Source organism: Phyllopteryx taeniolatus, chromosome 18, assembly GCF_024500385.1.
Source record: "Phyllopteryx taeniolatus isolate TA_2022b chromosome 18, UOR_Ptae_1.2, whole genome shotgun sequence".
Taxonomy (NCBI): domain Eukaryota; kingdom Metazoa; phylum Chordata; class Actinopteri; order Syngnathiformes; family Syngnathidae; genus Phyllopteryx; species Phyllopteryx taeniolatus.
The window spans coordinates 11,123,253-11,142,190 of record NC_084519.1 but is presented as its reverse complement, the minus strand read 5'-3'; the positions used below and the strand labels follow the sequence as shown (position 1 = coordinate 11,142,190).

Sequence of the window (18,938 nt, the reverse complement as noted above, 5' to 3'; positions counted from 1 at the left end):
ATGCTAAAACCCACGCTCAATTGTCAACTATCACATACCACACGTCTTTCTTGATGCCCACACATTCTTACAAGTTTGAGCCGTGACTGGAATATATCCCAGCGCATCATCACAGGGTTTTCTATACGACGATGAAAGAGGAGCTAGCCACCAGCTAGCTCGCAAGCTAGCTCACAAGCTAACCGGGGCTCATCACTCCTCACTTATTTGTGTCTGTGTGGGTCCACAATAGAGAGAACAAAGGGAAAGTACACTGTTGATTAAACCCAACGGCACACGTTATTTAACTTGTGGCTCACATGACAGACATTCCAGCACATAGTTCCTATTTATATATACCCACAACACTTTGCGTTCCAACAACTTACCGAATCCTGACTAACACAAAATACAGAACACTTGGGAATTTAAATAATAAAACTGAGCTGTTCTGTAAATAGTGGCATCCAGAGAAAATGTATTTTTCTAGCTAACTGCTCACCGTAGTGGTAGAAATGGGCCAAGTGATAACAGCATCTTTTTGTAAATGGAGAGAGTAAAAGTAAAGTCATCAGAAAATAAAAAGGAAAAGAAGTATTTGTAGTTTCTTACTTGCCATCGCCGGAATGCAGCATCTTTAGCACCAATGAATTATTAAATTCAGAGCCTCTATGAGAAGACCACAGAGGCTTCTGAAACTCAAGTTTGGCGAGGTTTGTGGAACTCCATCCGGTTCTAGCACTCTTTTACTCAAGATGCCATGGTACTCTATACTGTGTTGTAATGCTGATACAGTAATTTAACACGTGCCAGCCAGGAAATTCCCCATAGTGAGCAGCTGTATGAAGGACGAAGAAGGCGGGTAGCGAATTCCCGCATATGATAGTCAAAACGCGGCCTTCAGGTTGATGCAGAGAATCATAAGACGTATTGAGGTTTGTGAGTCAGCAAAGGGTGTGATTATACTGCTTAAAATAAAAAAAAGTGTTTTTTTTTTTTAAAAGGACAACACATAATCAGCAGACTTCCAGGATATCAGTTTCTTGCTTACTATTACTATTTATGTAACTATTATGTCATTCACATTATTGTCAAATGTTACCAGTTTTTTTTCCTCCCCCTCTCTAAATGCTTCAGCCAACCACAACAGCAGCTAATATACATCTGCAGTATCCAGATCCAGCCCTAACTAATGTGGCGACCTACGCAACATTTTATATAGTCCCTTCTATGTCGTTCATTTACGTATGCTTACAAAAGAAATCCAATTGCATTGTTGTTGTTTCTTTACCACTGCCATTTCAGGCACACGGAGGCCATACACAATAATTGAATTAATAAAGATTTTCAATTTGAATATTTCATTCCACCAGCAGTGTTGAAATAGCCTTTCAGTTTACCTTGTTATCCATGTTGTGCTTCCTTATTTATACTGTAACGTGTCAATACCCAACAACGGCAGGTTTAGGATCCCATTCTTTATAAATTAAAGAGAACGGCATTATATATTAATAGGTATTTTATTAATAATCCACTTACCATTAGTAACAGAACATTACACTGTATTACCCCTTGAATGTGTTTTGAGGTTTGTCCCCACATATTGATCATAATCATTCGCATGGAGAGGTTGAACACAGAGGATGCAGTGCAACAGTCAAGGTGGCTATAATTAGCTTTAAAGATATATTAAAATAATTTGAAGTTGACTGTATTGTGAAGACAATTTTAAAGAAAAAAAAAAAAAGTGTCTTAAAAATAATGCAGCGTAAAAATAACTTAAAACTTTTGGTCACATCAAGGGCCCAGAATTGTACCAATTAGTGGGCACACAGAGGCTCGGGGCCCACAACATAGAGCAAAAAAGAATTCTGCACTAGATCGTGTAGTTGTATTTACACCTGTAATAAAGTATCAATTGAGTATGTGTAGTATGTTCAAGCTATAGTGCAGTTTTATAGTATAAAATCCCACCTTATGACGCAAAAGACCACTCACTCTCCATATGGGAAGCACATCTGGCGACTGTGACAGAAAGACAGTATTTTATGATATTGACCATCTTGTTTAAATGTTCAGTATGAAGTAAAGTAAGGGCAATGTCATTAACTTTTTAACTGTTTTAGCCATAAAGCTCACATACACTACTCACGAAAATGGCTATTCGGCTTTTGAGTGAAATTTAAAGGATGAAACTAAAACCAATAACTTTCACAGGTGAACTTAATTTGACCTTATTTTAACTTTTAAATGTCTAATGTTTCAGTAATTTTTTGGACAACATGCGCTTTTCAAAAGGGCTGAATGGCAGGTATTTGATCCATGAATGGACCAATACATTTTTCGGTCCAATTACAATTGGTATTTAAACAATCCTCTTCGTCATGCTGTTTGCATTTCGACCCAGACCCAAAAAGTACTTCAACATTGAACAGTTGGACACTCACCCATCCATTTTCTATACTGCTTATCCTCACTATGGTCATGGGTGAGCTGATTTCGGGCGAATAGTGATGTCACAGTCTACCAAGACAGCCAATCTGTCAGCCAATCACAATCTGTCCGCCACAGTCAGCTACACCCCCCTATTTAAGGCTTTATTGATGACGCAATCATTGTCAGTGTTCGAGTGCCATCCATGCAAGACGCTACCCTGCGAATCCACCCCTGACCACGAGTTCTACCATATCAAGTTTGCCTGTTCCTGTGGCTGTTACCCCAGCCTTCTACCTCTGACCTCGAGTTCTGCTTTAGCATGTTTGTTTCCCGGTCCCCCTGGCTGTTGTGGATTCTGCTACAAAGACAACAAAGTGAGCGTTTCCCTGTCCTTCTGTCTGTGAATTGAGAATTAAGATTCTTGACCTACTATCTTTGGATTATGGAGTATTGCACGATTTTGGCCCTAGAAAATTTCAAGTCCTCAAGGCCTCACCCTCTCAACTGTGAAGCTGACTGCTCTGTATCATGGCTTTGAGGTGACCCGTCACAGTTGCTAATAAAGTGATTATTCAAGTAATTTCCAACAATTCCGGTAGGTATGCTGCGTTTGGGTACTCAAAAGTTTGCCTGTTGAGGTTATAGCACATTTTGGGTTCATCCTGAATTTTCACCAGAAAGACAAATATCCATAACTGAGTGAGTAGTGTATTCTCAGTAACTAGCAGTGACCACACGTGGCTGTTAAGGGAGAAGGACATCTTGTGACTGTAGAGGCAGGTCGTGAAACAGCTTTCAAATCACATGGACCCCTTGGAGGCACAAAAAGACCAAAAAAATCCCTTTCATTACCTAATAGACACAAAAACAATACATGTGAGCCATTTGAAAAAAAGGACCACAGAAAACGTGGTCTAAGTTCTCAGTTCGGTGCAAATCCTACACCTTCTGCGCCAGCGGCTGCGCCTGTCGCCGCCCCGACTTCATCCGACTACGGGCGTACACCCGCAAAAATAGAGCGAAAAACACCACGGCGACGCCAAAGTTGCCAACCACTGTGACGGCGTGTCCATAAAGGAAACAGGAAAGGAGAATGGCGATGGCTTGGCGCAGGGTCATGATGATGGTGAAGACAGCGGCGCCGAACTGGTTGATGGTGTAAAAGATGAAGAGCTGGCCGCACGCCGAGCAGACGGACAGCAGCACGGCGTGAAAGGCGAACTCTGAGTGGCGTGCCATGAACGCCACCGAGTCGAAGAAGGCGCCCTGTTCCAGCAGCGAGCCCATGGTGAAGAGGCACGAGAACAAGTTGACCCCAAACATCATTTGGACTGACGACATCTTGTACTTGAACAGGTTGTCCTGCCAGTTGGAGGTGAAGCTGTCGAAGATGATGTAGCCCCCCAGGATGACCACACCACTGAAGGTGGTGACGGTGGACGAGTGCTTGCTGACAGTGCTGGACAGCAGGAACATGCTGACGCCCACGGAGATAAGCGCAGCTGTCAGGTACTCCCAGTACTCGTAGCTCTTCTGAGAAATGACCTTACCCATGAGCATGACAGGAATGACCTTGGAGGCCTTTGCCAGGACCTGAGTGGGGAAGCTGATGTACTTGAGCGCCTCATACTGGCACCAGCTACTCATGATGTTGGAGAGTGAGGCGAAGGAGTACTTGTACATGGGCGTGCCGTGGCGGGGCTGCTTGAACAGGAGACACCAAAGGCCCGAAACGGTCAGGGCCAAAATCCGGTTCATGAAGACCAAAAACTGAGAGTCCTTGAATCGCTCGCCTTCCTCCTCTGGAGTTGAGGCGCCGTAGGAACGGGTCATGACCCTCTCCTGTAGGACTCCCCATGTCAGGTATGACGCCTGGCACACCAAAACATCACAGTGAGCTGGAGGTAGGTGTGAAGCATCAATGATGTACTTTTTTTTAATAAATATCATTTGGTCACTTAGCTAGACCAGTGATTTCCAACCGCTGTGCCGCAGCACAGTGTGTCGCAAAATCTTTGCAAATCTTTCTCATCCAATTTAATTAAATTGGTTTGAAAATTATTTATTTACTACAAACAATGCATCTCTATGTCAGTGACGTATTGTGTTAGTTAATTTAATAATTCACAATAGTTAGTAGATTTTAATTAATCGTTAAACAGTGACAGGCAGAACAATCAAATGCTCATCCACTAAATGGCAGAAGGTACAATTAAGCTGTTGCCATTCATACAATACTTATACAGAGTTTCCTTTATTTACGAGTCCCTCAACTAATAAATTTTCCAGATACGTGCTACAGAATGAGTTACAAGTGCGCTTCAGAACTTCCACAGCACCAGTGAAATGAAAAAATAATAATAATTGAGCAATTTAGGTGGCACTACGTCGCAGAAACTTTTTTTTTTGTGCAGATTTATTAAAAAAGAAAAACTGAAATATCACACAGCCATAAGTATTCAGACCCTTTCCTGTGACACTCATATTTAACTCGGGTGCTGTCCATTTCTTTTGATCATCCTTGAGATGGTTCTATACCTTCATTGGAGTCGAGCTGTGTTTGATTATACTGACTGAACTTGATTAGGAAAGCCACACAACTGTCTATATAATACCTTACAGCTCACAGTGCATGTCAGAGCAAATGAGAATCATGAGGTCAAAGCAACAGCCTGAAGAGCTCAGAGACAGAATTGTGACAAGGCACAGATGTTAATCTCAGACATTAATGAGGAAAAAAAATGATTTGAGCAAATGGCTGCAATATAACAGAGTGAAAAATGTCTGAATACTTTCCGTACCCACTCTAATTTGCCTCTCAATACAACAATATTTTAATGCCTTTTTCACAACAGAAACATTTTTCAACTCTTTTCCAGGGCTTCACGGATTTCCTCTAATAAAATACATTTATTTTCATCTAAAATAAGCAAATGACCTATTACCAAACTGCCGGTGAGCTCACTCTTAGCTGAAACAAACATTAAACAATCCTCCCTGTATCTGTGCAAATACAAGAAGGATAAGGATTCCAGGATCATAAAAGGATTAGGTCACAACTGGCACATTTTTCAGTTTACATAATATGCTTGTGTATTTAATGGGAGGATTCTCACCTGAAGTCCACCAGCACAAAAGATCAGGTGAACGGCCTGTCGGAGCGACGAGCCCGAATCCCCCTCGTGCCTGGAGGTGACGGACACATCATCTAACAGGCCCGTCTTTGCTTCAGTTCCAAACACGCAGGACTTGATGACTGGATAGCAGCAGCCACTACCTGAAAAATAAGTGAAGAACCACATTAGGTGTAGATTCAAAGTGGTGCGGGTTCACGGCAAACCAGAGATACAGCCATACCAGTGTCTAAGTAGTTGGTGCGCTTTAGGTAGCGGATCAGGAGGTAGCCAGGGATAATGATGGTCGAGTATCCCAGAACGTTTACCAGGAAACGAAAAAGCCACACATCACGCCACCCATCCAGCAGGAAGGACTCTTCTTGCGCTGCGACGGCAGATGAGAAGAGAAGCAACACCAGGGCAGGAGAAATCCTGTGAGGCAATCATACATAAGGCAATACTGTCCAAGAAAAAGTGGAAGAAAAATTACAGTGGTTTATCCAAAGTCAATTCATCAATCCATTTTCCATAGGTTGCGGATGAGCTGGAGCCTATCCCAGCTTTATGCGAGAGGCGGGACACACCGTGGTTCGGTCCCAAGGCAACTGTAGTATAAACAAACAACAAGCCTCACTCACATTCTTAACTGTGGGCAATTTAGAGCAGGGGTGTCCCAACTACAACCCACGACATACAGTATACTAAAATTAACAAATGACACGGCCTGTGCCTGCATTGTACGATTTATGAGGGGAAGAAAACAATTTCTCATTTCATCTCACATTTCCTTGATTTCCCCTAACGGGACAAGCCCAAAGGAAAAGAAGACATTATTCGCTCCAATAAAAGGGCCATCGCACACCAAGCGACACAACTGAACAAGACTGAACAATTGCGAACCAATACAAAGTAGGCGAAAACCCGCCGTACAGCAACATACCTAGGCCAAAATTTTGAGGTTTTATATAAACTTAACCAAATTATTTTTTAATTGAACCACAAACAACATGGCGCAATTCTCAAGGAAGAAATGGATTGCCGTGGCAGCTGTAGCTATAGCCTCCTGACTACCAGAGAAAAAAAATATAAAATCGCCATTTTTTTTTAAACTCCCCAATCTTTGTGAGGTAATTAGAATACCGAAAACATTTTTGAGAAAAAAAAAGTTTTTATTTTTTAAGATATTACATGTCCAGTACAGTGGACATCGAAACACCATACATGCAAAACAACCTAGATGGCAATCAGTTAGTCCCAAAGGAAATGTCCCAACGTGAACATAGGGTGCTGTCCATCATCACTTTTGTTTTGTTTTTCTTTTGTTATGCAATTCTTTAAAACACAAATGAATACCTTACCCCTTTGTTGGCATGTTCAGAAGGGCTTTGTCTCACTACCATCTCTGATGCCCTTCTTCCTTTCTTTTTGAAGGGCTGATCCCCTATAATCTTGCACTCATTGTGAACCCTGTCATGAGGGAGTCGAGGAGGTTGACTGTTGTAAAGAACAGGTGGGTTCCTTGGGGAACAGACTTGGCCAAATGAAGAACAGCTTGTTCTCCAAAGCCCTTTCCACCTGTAACTGAAGGTAGTTTTGCCTTGGTAGAACACAAAGTCTTAAGGCCAGACCAGTTTGTGCAGCTAAAATACACACCTTTTGATCTAGTTGGGTATGTTATCCTGGTACATATTTGCACACTGGGAAACGACCAGTAAATCGAAGCGTTAGCTCGTCATTGCACAAATTCAGACATCCTTGCCTTACTTTTGTCACGAGGGGCTTGTTTCTATTTAAAATATGCCAACATTTCAAGCCAAAATTTGCTCAGTAAAAGGCATTCGCTTACTTTTCCTGTTCTCATTAAATGCGCTTGCACTGATGATCACCATTTTCCATAATGACAAAGAGGTAGGTACGAAAACCCGACCCCTTCAAATTTGGTATCATTGAAATGCTCTAAACATCCTCTGTAGATGGCAATATATATTGATATTCAGATATTCAAATTTACAAATGTCCACTACAGATGACAAATTTGAACCACTGATAGTCTACATTGGTTTTCTAGATTTGCAAAATTGCACAGAAAAACTTTTTACTACAAAAATAGTAACAACATTGTATTCATTAAAATACAATCAATCCTTTCCAACTGATTAGGTGACACAGATGACTCAAGCGCTTTGTTGATGAAACCCTAGCTCACTGCACATGAATGAAGAAGGTGTGCTCCTTTGCCTCCGTGGCCTCCCATTCAGGGTGAGGTCAGGCCTCCCGCTGGAAGCCCGCCGTGTCTGACTCACACAGACCGTCTTTGTGTGGGAGTGGGCTGTGGCCTGCACTGACAGGAGCTCACTGCAGCAAGACCTGGACCTGAACAAGCAGTCGATTGCATGCAGGAATGCTGTGCACAACAAGTCACATAAGACACAGAGAGGGAGTACAGGCTTGGACTGCTCGTGAAGGGTACCTGTTTAACAGATTGAAAAGTGTCCTTGTTTGTGGGACCTGCTTTCATTTCTTATTAAAGAAAATGAATAGAAGTAAGATTATTTTTCCAAGTCCTTGGCTCATTTTGTATGATCAAGACCAGCTATCAGAACACATTTTTCAACACATTTATTTCACAATACTGTAGTACTGTAAAGGTTCTGTTCCAAGTGGGGACATTTTGTGTTTCTTTGAAACACTGTTGCAAAATTCCAGCACCAGCACCTTCTAATCTCATAATCATACCAATACCAAGGGTTAAAATACGGCATTGTTGTTTTGGGGGGGTTTTTATTACTGGCATCTCATGAGGATTGAGGGATTGGTTTGGACAATAAACCTCACATCATTACAAATACAGACAGCAGTGGAAAATCTACACTACATGTGCATGATGAGAATGAGAAACATCTTGAGCATATAATCATCATATATAGATCCGAACAGCGATAATTATTAGCCGGTTCTCAGCAAAACCAATGACGGGAAAAAGTTACTAAAACGTCAAAATAATGTGTATTTAGCTCGTCAACGGCGACGGACTAAACTTAGCACCGGTAACCGCTCTTTGCTAAATTAAAACATTCGCTCCAATTATACATTACCTCTGTGAAAAAGAGGACATTTTCCCACCGACGCCTGGTCCAGCGCCGACACACTCAAACGCCTCGGATAAAACGGCGCATAAAGTCGGTCCGTCGGGAAGATAACCCGATGGGAGGGTTTGCTCCGAGACGAGCTGCCTTTAGCCTGCTAGCTTGCAAGTTGTGCTCGTGAAAAGATGATGTGTTCCCTCGAACCGAAAAGGAATGACAACCGTCTCAACACCGCGGGATGGGGATGACACTACGGCAGCCTTTACCTAGCTCCCCCGTTCGTCCTGGAGTAGTTACTGCATCATTGGTACTCACGGCTGACGTCACGTTTACTTTTTAAAACGTGAGACCAGTCCCTCCATCCGTTTTCCGTACCGCTTATCCTCACTATGGTCGCGGACGTGCTGGAGCCTATCCCAGCCATCTTTGGGCGAGAGGCGGGGTACACCCTGAACTGGTCGCCAGCCAATCGCAGAGCACAACCAACCATTACCACCGAAATGTATTCCTCAATTAACCTACCATGCATGTTTTTGGGATGTGGGAGAAAACCCACGCAGGCACGGGGAGAACATGCAAACTCCACACAGGCGAGGCCGGATTTGAACCCACGTCCTCAGAACTGTGAGGCAGATGTGCTAACCAGTCGTCCACCGAGGTCAGGGGGGGAACAAAAAACGTAAAATATACAAGTCAAACATAAAAATAATTGTATCGCATTTATTCAATAAAATAACATTTTATTTTTTCATAATTTACAATTAATCAATTCAATAGTAATTTAATGAGTTCCACTGCAAAATACAGGACCCTTGATCATGTAAATGCTCAGAAGGCTGGATTAAAGAACGCAGGCGGTAATCTAGGACCACACTTTACCCACCCTGGATATCAAGAACTCACACGTCATGAATTGATTTCATTTGACATTTGGTATATGTCTTGTTTGCTGTTACTTTTATTTTTTTCAGCACATAGTTACTTCAACATACAGTACATATTTTAAAATTCATTCTCTAATAGAAAATATTAACTTTTTTCTAACAATATACTGTGTTGAAATCTCGTGTGATCTGGAAGGCCACAAGTGGAATTATGGTTTGAATGCATCTACTGAAGGAAATAAAGTTTAAAAAAGTATATACATTTTGAATGCACCTACATTGGATATAAAGTCTACACACTGATGTTCAAATGGCAGGTTATGTGATATAAATTTTTTTTTACACTAAGTTAAATACTTTTAAATCTTTTTCCAGCATTGTGACCAAAACCTGAACAATTTAACTGAAAAATAATATAATCTTTTCATGGAAAGAAAGCAACTGGGATAATGTGGTTGCACAAGTGTGCACACCCTCTTATATATCAAAATTGTTTATCTTAAGTCTCAAATTGTATATCACAAAAACCCCAACTTTTGAACAGCATTGTGTTGACTTTTATATCTACTGTACATGATTATAGTTCAAGAAGTCTTGTAGCACAATCGCCATATAAATGTTATGAAACAGTATGGTGCGCTTCCTCAAGCTGATATTGTACAGCGTCACATGTAAGGAGTCTTTGAAGGAACAAAAGGAACATTATGCAATTATCTTTTAATCAATTTTATTACAAAATAAATGAGCATGAAATCACTTATGAACTAGTTAAGCCAGTGCAATTAACACCAAAGAGTAAAGCAGATATCTAAACTCCAAACAATGTGATGTCAAAGATTACAATTCCATGTGGGGTTATTTAGTCTTGCAATGGCTATAGCAAAAAGCTGTGCTTTTATTTAAAAGAAAAATACAGCACTGGTGAAATTTTAGAAACAAGAAAAGGCTATTTGAATTTTGGATTTCTAGATAGTAAAAGTCTTGCTGAGAAAGAGGTAGATCTTCTAAGAGATGTTAATGGATGTGATGATGCAAAGTGACCGTAAGGAGCAGTGTGTTAAACTGATTGTTTTTTCAGTGTTCAAGTCAAAGATGTTTAAGCAGATTAGCACCTTTGTGACAGAGACAAAGGTTGTGATGCAAGCGTTTCTCCACAAAACATATAAATATATATTTGACCACAGAGTACTACAAATTGTACAGTTGAAACAGTCTTGCTAACAAAAGGTTGTAGCTGATGTACAGTAAGGCTCTGATTCATCTTCATGACCTTGTGATGCAGCTCTGCACAGTAGCTCAAAAGTTGACACCAACCACTGACCTCCCCGAGATGTGAATGTCATCAAATGGAAATAAAGCCAGAATCTGGAAAAAAAAAAAAAAAACACACAATGTAGTGTTACAGCAATACAGCATTGTTAATGGACGCATTTTGTCGCCTTGATGATAGCTTACATCATTGTTGCCATCGGCGAGGTCCAACGCCGTCTCGTCCTCCAAGTTCCGTAGCATGGTGTCAGCACCAGACTGGCAGAGGAGATTGGCGATGGCCGTGTCCTGCCTCCCCACAGCAAGATGGAGCGGTGTGCAGCCGTTGAACATGGCGGCGTCCACGTTGGCTCCACTGCTGAGCAGCAGCTTCACCGAGGTGGCGTCGTGCATCTCAACAGCAAGATGGAGCGCTGTTTTGCCGCTAGTTCCCTCCTGTAGCGAGCAGAGTGCATTAGAGACGTCAAATTTAATCGACAATCGTTTAGAGTCACTGTTTAACTTAAAATTGTCCAAATCCTGATATCAGCCTCTCAACTAAATATTTTGATTTCTGTAGTCCTTCATGAATGCAGATTGATTATCTTTTGAAAACATTTTATTTACTTTGGAAAACAATGATCAACATTTTTCCCTATTTTCTGACATGTTACAGACCAAACCAGTAACTAGACTATAATTAATTTATGGGGGAAAATAATTAATAGACTGTTTAATCTATTTCAAGAATAATGCTTACTTGCAGTTGCAGTGTAATTAACCAGGCTGTAACTAACGTAGTTCAACATGAAGCTGCCTCAGACGTGTATATCAAACTAGTAACCCTTCGCATTAATCAGTACCCATGCAGTAGCTCTCAGTTTAAAAAACGGCGGTGAGTACGTCACCTGTGATATTGTTTAATTGTTGTTTATTTGGTTTAGTTTAATCATTAAATACCTAATAAATTAATCGTAAAAATTATTTTGCTAAATATTCGATATTGACAACCCTAGTGTCAAAAGGTTAAAGCAAGGGCTGGTGTAGTTTCTGAACTCCCTTCCATCATATCATTATCAGCATTAAACAAGTGCAGCAGGTTTACATGCAATGACCAGAAAACAGGCTGCAAAAGGGACAGTTTTAATTAGTCTAAAAATACTGGTTGCGTTCATAGATGTCAAGGCATACAGTGGCCTATCCTGCATTACTCGCATAAGAACTTTGTTACATGTCAAAAAGTCTGAAAATCATCTTTTTCCTTCCATGGCAAAATATTGTCCACATTCAACATGTATTGCATTGTAGGTGTCGCTTTAATTGAGACAATAAACAGCTACTGTCCTCAGTAGCCACGCCCCAAAAAAGGACTAGTTCTCCACTTAACTAAACGTCCGGGTCAGAACTCAAACGGTTCACACATGTAATCACAAATCTAAGAGCAGCAGTGTTAGATTCGTGATTGACAGTCATCGAGAGAGGATCGAGACCGTTCATGGGGGCGACCATGTCTGCTTTGGCTCACGATAGTGTCGCCAAAACTAGGACTACACACGGCATCAAAACCAGTGGAATCCAGAAGAACAGGTCAACGGAACATTGTTAAACCTACAGCATCTACGATTGGCAGTTAGTGTTGTCACTCTGTGGATCCAGCGGCTTCGAATCAGTAAACATCAAAGCCCCAGCCCTTCTACAGAACCTCTGCCTATGTAACAGCAGCGTTTTCCACCAGCACAGGCCGCCCTGTGGTGTCGGGGCGGCACCATCGATGTAACTCTTGCGCTTTGCTGTGCAGTCAAATGCTCATTCTTGTACTTTACTGCAGTAATACATCACCATCATCATAATCGTTGACATGATAACCTGTAAGCCGTTTAATGTACTCTATTTTCAAGGGTACAGCAATGTTTGTAAATGTTTGTAAGAGTTTAAAATGGCCTTCAAGTGTTTCGGGATCATAGTTTGCAGTACTATATACAGTATTTATGGTTTAAGCTATTAACACAGGCAATTATAATCACTTTTAGGGTTACGTCAATTATTCGCAGTCAGGCTTGGTCCAGATACCTCACTGAAGAGCTGGAGTCTACTGTATTGAAAGACAATCACTTTCTTCCACTAACCTTTTCTGTGCATCAAATTCTGTTACAGTTCAAATGGAGTAAAAAAAACGGTTACAATTCCCAGTTTGTTACCTGCACATTATAGATATTAGGTGACTGATGCCGGTTAGAAAATAAGTGTGGATAAACCACTAAAACCAAAAATAGATCTTTATGCAGCCAAACAAGAAGCCACTGGTTACACTAACCTGGATATTAAGGTCTGCGCCCTTCATCATCAAGAGTTTCATAATCTGGTGCTGCCTGCTGAGCGCTGCTACGTGAAGACAGGCAAGACCTGTAAGTGGATTTTTGTGGTTTGAGATGTGGAACATCAGAGACGTGATGTTAGTGGTTTTCCGAAATAACAAAAAGCAAACAGCAACGTGATGAGCTACATCAGCAGGTAAGTATAAGCGACGACAACAGAAATGACTGCTGAGGCCGTGCAGCAGTTTTGGGTTTTACCTCACCTCTCCAGTTTTGGGTTTCCAGGACCAGTGCCAGCCTGCTGGGGGACATCTCACTGGCCATCTCCGTGGCACACATGGTCAGGCCGTGATGGCAGGCGACATGGAGCGCTGTATTTCCATCCTGGTCCTGCAGCTCAATGCCAACCCTTTTGCCCACCAGGCTCTTGACCACTTCTGTCAGGTTCAAATAAGTGGCCAGATGCAAAGGACTCTGCAAAATTAAGCAATCAATCAGCAACTTTTGACATCAATGGTTTACTCCACAATTCTATTTGGCGACATTTGACCAACAAAGACAAAGTACAGTGAAACAGTAAGTGTTTTTGATGGATGTGCCGACATTGTCAACACCATATCAAAAACATGAAGGATCATGCAGTTAAGACAGCATAACTAGGCAACGTACGGGGGTGGATGTTATTTAAAAGAAAAAAAAAAAACACGCAGGCTGATTTTTTTCAGTGTACAAATGTTAGAATGTCTTCGAATGACTACCAAGAGGAAATTAGGCAAGCCAAGAGGACTGGGTAAGAGAAGAGAGCTAAGTGAGTCATTGCTGAGTATTAACTTTGCCTCTTCTGAGGTTTCCACTGACAAGTTGTGTCGCTTTGCTCCATTTACACTTCAGCTTTAACTACAGGCAACAACCTGATCAGACAGCTTGTAGGGCTGTAACAATTCACTGTGCAGCATGCAACAGTTCTATTTCTTCCACGTAAGAAAGAGCAAGGGAGTTTCCACTGAAAGCCACTAGTGAGCCAACACTGGAATTACCTACAAGGACGCCCCAAAGGGAGGCTGGTCCTGAGTGGATAAAAAAAAGAGGAACAATAGTTCTCTGCAAGTATACAGCTTAAAAAAAAATTCAAAATGAAAAACAACTTCCACAATCCACATGATAACCCAGCAGCCACCCACTGGAAGCTTCCATTGTTGATCAAAGTAATTTCCTGGTAGAACTTACCTGATACAAATTGTTCTGGATGTCCAGGACCTCTTTTGGGAATAGTTGGATCAACTGTTTTGCAATGAATGCGTCCTCATGGATGATGGCCAGGTGCAGGATTCTACACAAGTCCCAAGTAGTAAAAGATGCATTCTTAATGCAGGCAAAAACATGTTTGACAAATGACTTGTCAAATCTTCTCACTCATTCAAACGCTTAACAAGCAGCATAAACGTTTAATACAAGGGAGAAAAAATAACACTTAATAGCAAAGCGACAGAGTAACCTCAAACCCTGAAGGGGAAGTTGTAACAAATTAAATGTTGAGTTGTTGTGTGCAAAAGACAGGAAATGTAACCAAGCATTAGAGCTTAATTTAGACTAAGAACAGTTTAGACTAAGTTTGTGACACACACTTGCAAAAATATTTTTCTGCAAAACTTCCATGAGCCAAATACCTGTTACAGTACTAACAATATAGCAAGTCTAGTTGCAACTATTGTTTTTTATTATTATTATTATTTAGCGTTTCAATTCAGCAATGGTGCATGCCCAAATTAAAAAATGCACCAAATCATGAGTTGTACCTTGATGTTTTTCAGTTGCGTTCAAATTTGTTCAAGTTTTGCTCATTTGTAGGGCAGTTGCCACAGTGGTTTCTATTGCGTATGATGTGGTCAGCGTTATTTTGAAGTTGACACTTTAAACCCATCCACATCAAACACATTTGACAAACTAAGTCAAATTTATGGCTAATGCATTACAATTAAAATACCGCAGACGAGTGGGTCAGCCGCGCGAGCATAACGTCTGTGTAAAGGCATGACTTCCTAGTTTGAGTCAGCATTGGATGAATAAGTACTAAGAAAAAAACCCACAGAGGAAAACTCAAGTCTGCGGAGTTCTCCTTGAATCTGAGTTGCAGCACATTTGCGCGCTTCATGCTTCTCCTTCCCCTCGCAAATATTGACACTTTAGTATGCATCATAACTGACGAGCATCCAGCGGAAACAAAACGAGGTCAGACGCACAGCAGCAATTCTGCAACTACTACATTGATTGCTGGAGCAAAGTCTGCAATGTCAATCAAGGCAAACTGGTGACATGGCAACAGTGATGGATGACACGCACACAGGCCCACAACTGGAATGTCACGCTGTGTCTGTGTCAAATTGAAAAGGTGCAGAGTGGCACAATGACACTCTGACTCAAACAAGTTGCAAGCCTCCTCTAGCAGGGTGGCAACAACAGAATGACAGCATCCACCAATAATAATAATCGTAAAAAAAAAAAAAAAAATTAAAAGGGGGGGGGGGGGGGGGGGGGGGGGTTACATCATCGGTACTGTGCTATCCTGACGAACAAGTTTCTTAGATTAAAAAACAAAAAAAACACGCCACGCCACGCCACCCTCACAGCGCATGCTTTGTCTGTGCTGCGTGGGGAAGTCCAGGCCTCTCTCTTTCACTTCTGTTTTCTCACTCAAGTGCCGCGTTGCAGTCTGTCTGCATGCAAGAAAAGTCCACAAGTTATATGAAATCCCCCTACAATACCAGCATAGGTGGCAAATTCAATGTTCTCTCTATAGCATACTTGCTTGTAAAATGTGTTGTTTGCTGATACAGTGGTGCCTTGAGATATGAGTTTAATTTGATCATCTTTCCCCGCTGAAATGAAGGGAAATGCCATCAATCTGTTCCAGCCAAAAGACCAACAGAAAAATTTTGTAATGTGTTTTTTAATGAAAAATTGTGCTGCTCATTGTGGTGTGTGCGCCTCGGCCACCTGGGGGCAGTATACGGCAGATATACTGTACTGAAGACTCTGCTCTTCTCCGGCTTCTCAGTACAGCAGTACTAGTAGTTGTTCTTCACAAAGGATAATGAATATGACTATTGTTAAATTATCTATCTACATGTGTTGTTGCACTGTTTGTGTTCAAATGTCCATTGATAAAGGGTAACAACACCGCTATATAGATGCTAATTGTTAGCCCGTGTGCCTACGGTGTTTCCCATTGTATGTTAGCATTAAGCTGAGGCTATGTAGTCGTATAGTACACGAGGTGCAATTCTCTTTGTTTTATGTTTAGTTTGACAGTAACCTTCAGCTGGGACTGGCAATAAACTGCTTGAGCCTCTTTTTGAAGAATATTTACGAATATTATCTGCCAAACTGCTGCTTGTGGTGAAGTGAGTTGATACCCCTGCCACAATACAGCACTCGCAAGTCAAAGCAAAAATAAATAAATAACTAAATAAAATCATCTCATCAATGGCTCAAACCTTGAAAAACTCGTAAGGTGGGTCACTTGTATCTCAAGGCACCACCTTATACATAATTATTTAGGAGGTGAATGTTAAAATAATAGTAAAATAGGACCTTGACTTACGTGTTAAATTTGTTCCAAGAGCAAGCTCATAATTAAATTTACTCACGTCAAATAAATTTTCCCCGTTGAAATTAATTGAAATGCCATGAATCCATCGCGGTCACCCCCCAAAAGCATTTTTTTTTTTGCTATATGTTTTTAATTACGCAAAGTAGCACTTCATTCCATAAGAACACAAACGCATTGGTACTGATCCCATTTTGTATTTGTGTGTTTGACTGTTTGTCCCGCTCAATAAACATCTGAAAGTCCATCGGAGACAGTTGCTCTCCTTGCCCATAAGCAAGGGCATTGCAGTACCTTAGCTGGTCCATTTTTTTTTTTTTTTGCAACAGAGAAAAATATGCATAAATAATTCGACCAAGTGTCATAACTCTGAGCCTGTATTGTAACCTAACCACTTGAGGGCAGTGAGCAGTACAGGCTTTCCATCTGAGCAATCTGATTGGACGCTCACTCATGATCGACCTGCAATGCCAATACATTATTTGCATGAGCTAATCTTGTATGTTTTCTGGTACTATATTATTTAAGTTTGCACTTTCAAACTGTTTAAAGAAAAATGAGGGGGAAATTACATTTTCACATCCTTGAAGTTGTCATTAGCATGTGTTTGAGTTACTATTGTTGAGTAATATTTGGGCAAAGAAATGTGTTTAACTGTTTCAACGTAATGCTTCATAGCAATTTTTTTCACCTTCTCATTAACGCCACGTGTAGGTGAATATTCTCATTCATCCCCCCCCCAAAAAAAAGTTAACTTTTTTTTTTTTTAATGTCAACTTACGTATCTCCATCTTCAGTGATGGACGTGATAAGGTTCTCCTCGTGTTCTGCGATTCCAGTGCCGGTCGCCGGTGCCTCCTCGGTGGCAATCGAACAGCCCTCCACTATTTCTGCCAGGCTCTCCGCCGTCAGAGACGACGAACCGTAGGCCGAATCCAAGCGCTCTTCCACAGCCGAAAACTTGTCCCTCGGCCCGCTGAGCTCGGCGCCGGGCTCCCGCTGTTGCTCCTCTGACTTCAGCATGGAGCGGTAAGAGTCAATGCCCGAGTCCACGCGACTCTCCTCCAGAAAACCATCTTTGCGACAATCGCCGCTCGCCATAGTGGGGCTCCCCGACTCGCCCCCAACGAATTTCCGGATATAATTCAAAGGAAGACCGGGACTCCGAGGACGAAGAGATGGCCGCTTGTGGAAAGAGCCGAGGGCAAGAGCTGGTGCCTTTCATGCCATTGGACGACTAACGACGTTGGTCAAAGGCTACGGTTACTCGGCTGTGACGTGTTGCGCTGTCGCCTTGGAAAATGTCGACGCTCATTATGGACGCGAGAGGAGAGCCAAGCGGTTGTCTGTCGTCAAGTTATCCGGTAGCGACGCGAGGTCCTCCGGGCGGGGAGCATATGAGCAATGCGAGAAGGGGAAGAGTTGAGCTGTTTTTGTCACGCGGGGGAATCCCCGGTGCGAGAGGACTCGAAAGAGAGAGAAGAAAAAAAAAACTCATGTACAACTGCGCATGCGCACTATTACCAGAAACTTCTTGTCACGTTACTCTACTGATGCTACATTTGGACTTTGTTACTTCTTATCCTCAGAGGTGGCAATTGTACTCATGCTCTGTACTTAAGCACAGTACAGGTACATGTATTAAAAATAAATAAATACATAAATAAAAATCTCTTTTTTGTGTGTGAATTAAGTATAAGGAGATTATTTCTGGTTCTAGGTTAAAGTTAATATTTTTTTATTTAGGATATTCTAAGTTACTATAAATTAAGCAATTAATAAGCTAATTTTGAAAGAAAAAAATCCAAACTTTTATTGAAAGTCTTTCAAAGAGGTCTGATGTCATTGCATCCCAAAGCCAGTCAAGTTCAACAAAATAACTGTCTTCAAAAACAGATAAGTCCCAAATTTTCACACACCTTTAAAATTACACTGAAATGGCAGTATGCTTTGTGAATGAAAATAATAGGTGGTGAGTGTGCTAGAAATATTGTCTCTTGAACTAACCCTAAAACTTAAATTAATGCTTAAATCCCTTGGTTGCACAATCATTTATCTTCCTTTGTTGCTGCTATCCTCGAGATCTGGTCAATCCATTTGATTGCAACTAGGGACGGGCGAGTACCGATACTAGGTTTGTGCTTGAACTTGTTCAGTACTCATTCAACTCCTTTACTTAAGTTAAAAAAAAAAATTGTGAGTGAAAGTACAAATTAATTTTTACTGTCAACTATATACAGTACCCATTTTGATAACTTGGCCCAAAG

The 18,938-nt window shown here is 41.3% G+C and overlaps 2 protein-coding genes across 2 annotated transcripts; both read right to left on the bottom strand.

The window, feature by feature from the left end:
• Nucleotides 1-956: 956 nt before the first annotated feature.
• slc35b2 (solute carrier family 35 member B2) lies at nucleotides 957-8,887 on the bottom strand. Its single transcript, XM_061753213.1, has 4 exons — nucleotides 8,627-8,887; nucleotides 5,773-5,963; nucleotides 5,532-5,692; nucleotides 957-4,287 (listed from the first exon to the last, which is right to left on the bottom strand). The coding sequence occupies exons 1-4, from the start codon at nucleotides 8,644-8,646 to the stop codon at nucleotides 3,355-3,357; spliced, it is 1,305 nt and encodes a 434-aa protein (XP_061609197.1). The 5' UTR covers nucleotides 8,647-8,887; the 3' UTR covers nucleotides 957-3,354.
• A 1,324-nt stretch (nucleotides 8,888-10,211) lies between these two features.
• On the bottom strand, nucleotides 10,212-18,132 carry nfkbie (nuclear factor of kappa light polypeptide gene enhancer in B-cells inhibitor, epsilon). The gene is made up of 6 exons (XM_061754633.1): nucleotides 17,453-18,132; nucleotides 14,292-14,394; nucleotides 13,328-13,538; nucleotides 13,064-13,152; nucleotides 10,957-11,205; nucleotides 10,212-10,866 (listed from the first exon to the last, which is right to left on the bottom strand). The coding sequence occupies exons 1-6, from the start codon at nucleotides 17,770-17,772 to the stop codon at nucleotides 10,798-10,800; spliced, it is 1,041 nt and encodes a 346-aa protein (XP_061610617.1). The 5' UTR covers nucleotides 17,773-18,132; the 3' UTR covers nucleotides 10,212-10,797.
• Between the last annotated feature and the right edge of the window lie 806 nt (nucleotides 18,133-18,938).

Excerpts from the sequence above, each read along its gene's own strand:
- slc35b2 (XM_061753213.1), bottom strand. The coding sequence starts at position 8,646 with ATGTCCTCTTTTTCACAGAG. Across the intron at positions 5,693-5,772 it reads CACCAACTACTTAGACACTG|GTAGTGGCTGCTGCTATCCA; the intron begins GTATGGCTGTAT and ends CTTATTTTTCAG. Across the intron at positions 4,288-5,531 it reads TTTGTGCTGGTGGACTTCAG|GCGTCATACCTGACATGGGG; the intron begins GTGAGAATCCTC and ends TTGGTGTGCCAG.
- nfkbie (XM_061754633.1), bottom strand. The coding sequence starts at position 17,772 with ATGGCGAGCGGCGATTGTCGCAAAGATGGTTTTCTGGAGGAGAGTCGC. Across the intron at positions 11,206-13,063 it reads GCGCAGACCTTAATATCCAG|GAGGGAACTAGCGGCAAAAC; the intron begins GTTAGTGTAACC and ends TGCTCGCTACAG. Across the intron at positions 10,867-10,956 it reads TCGCCGATGGCAACAATGAT|ATTCTGGCTTTATTTCCATT; the intron begins GTAAGCTATCAT and ends TTTTTTTTCCAG.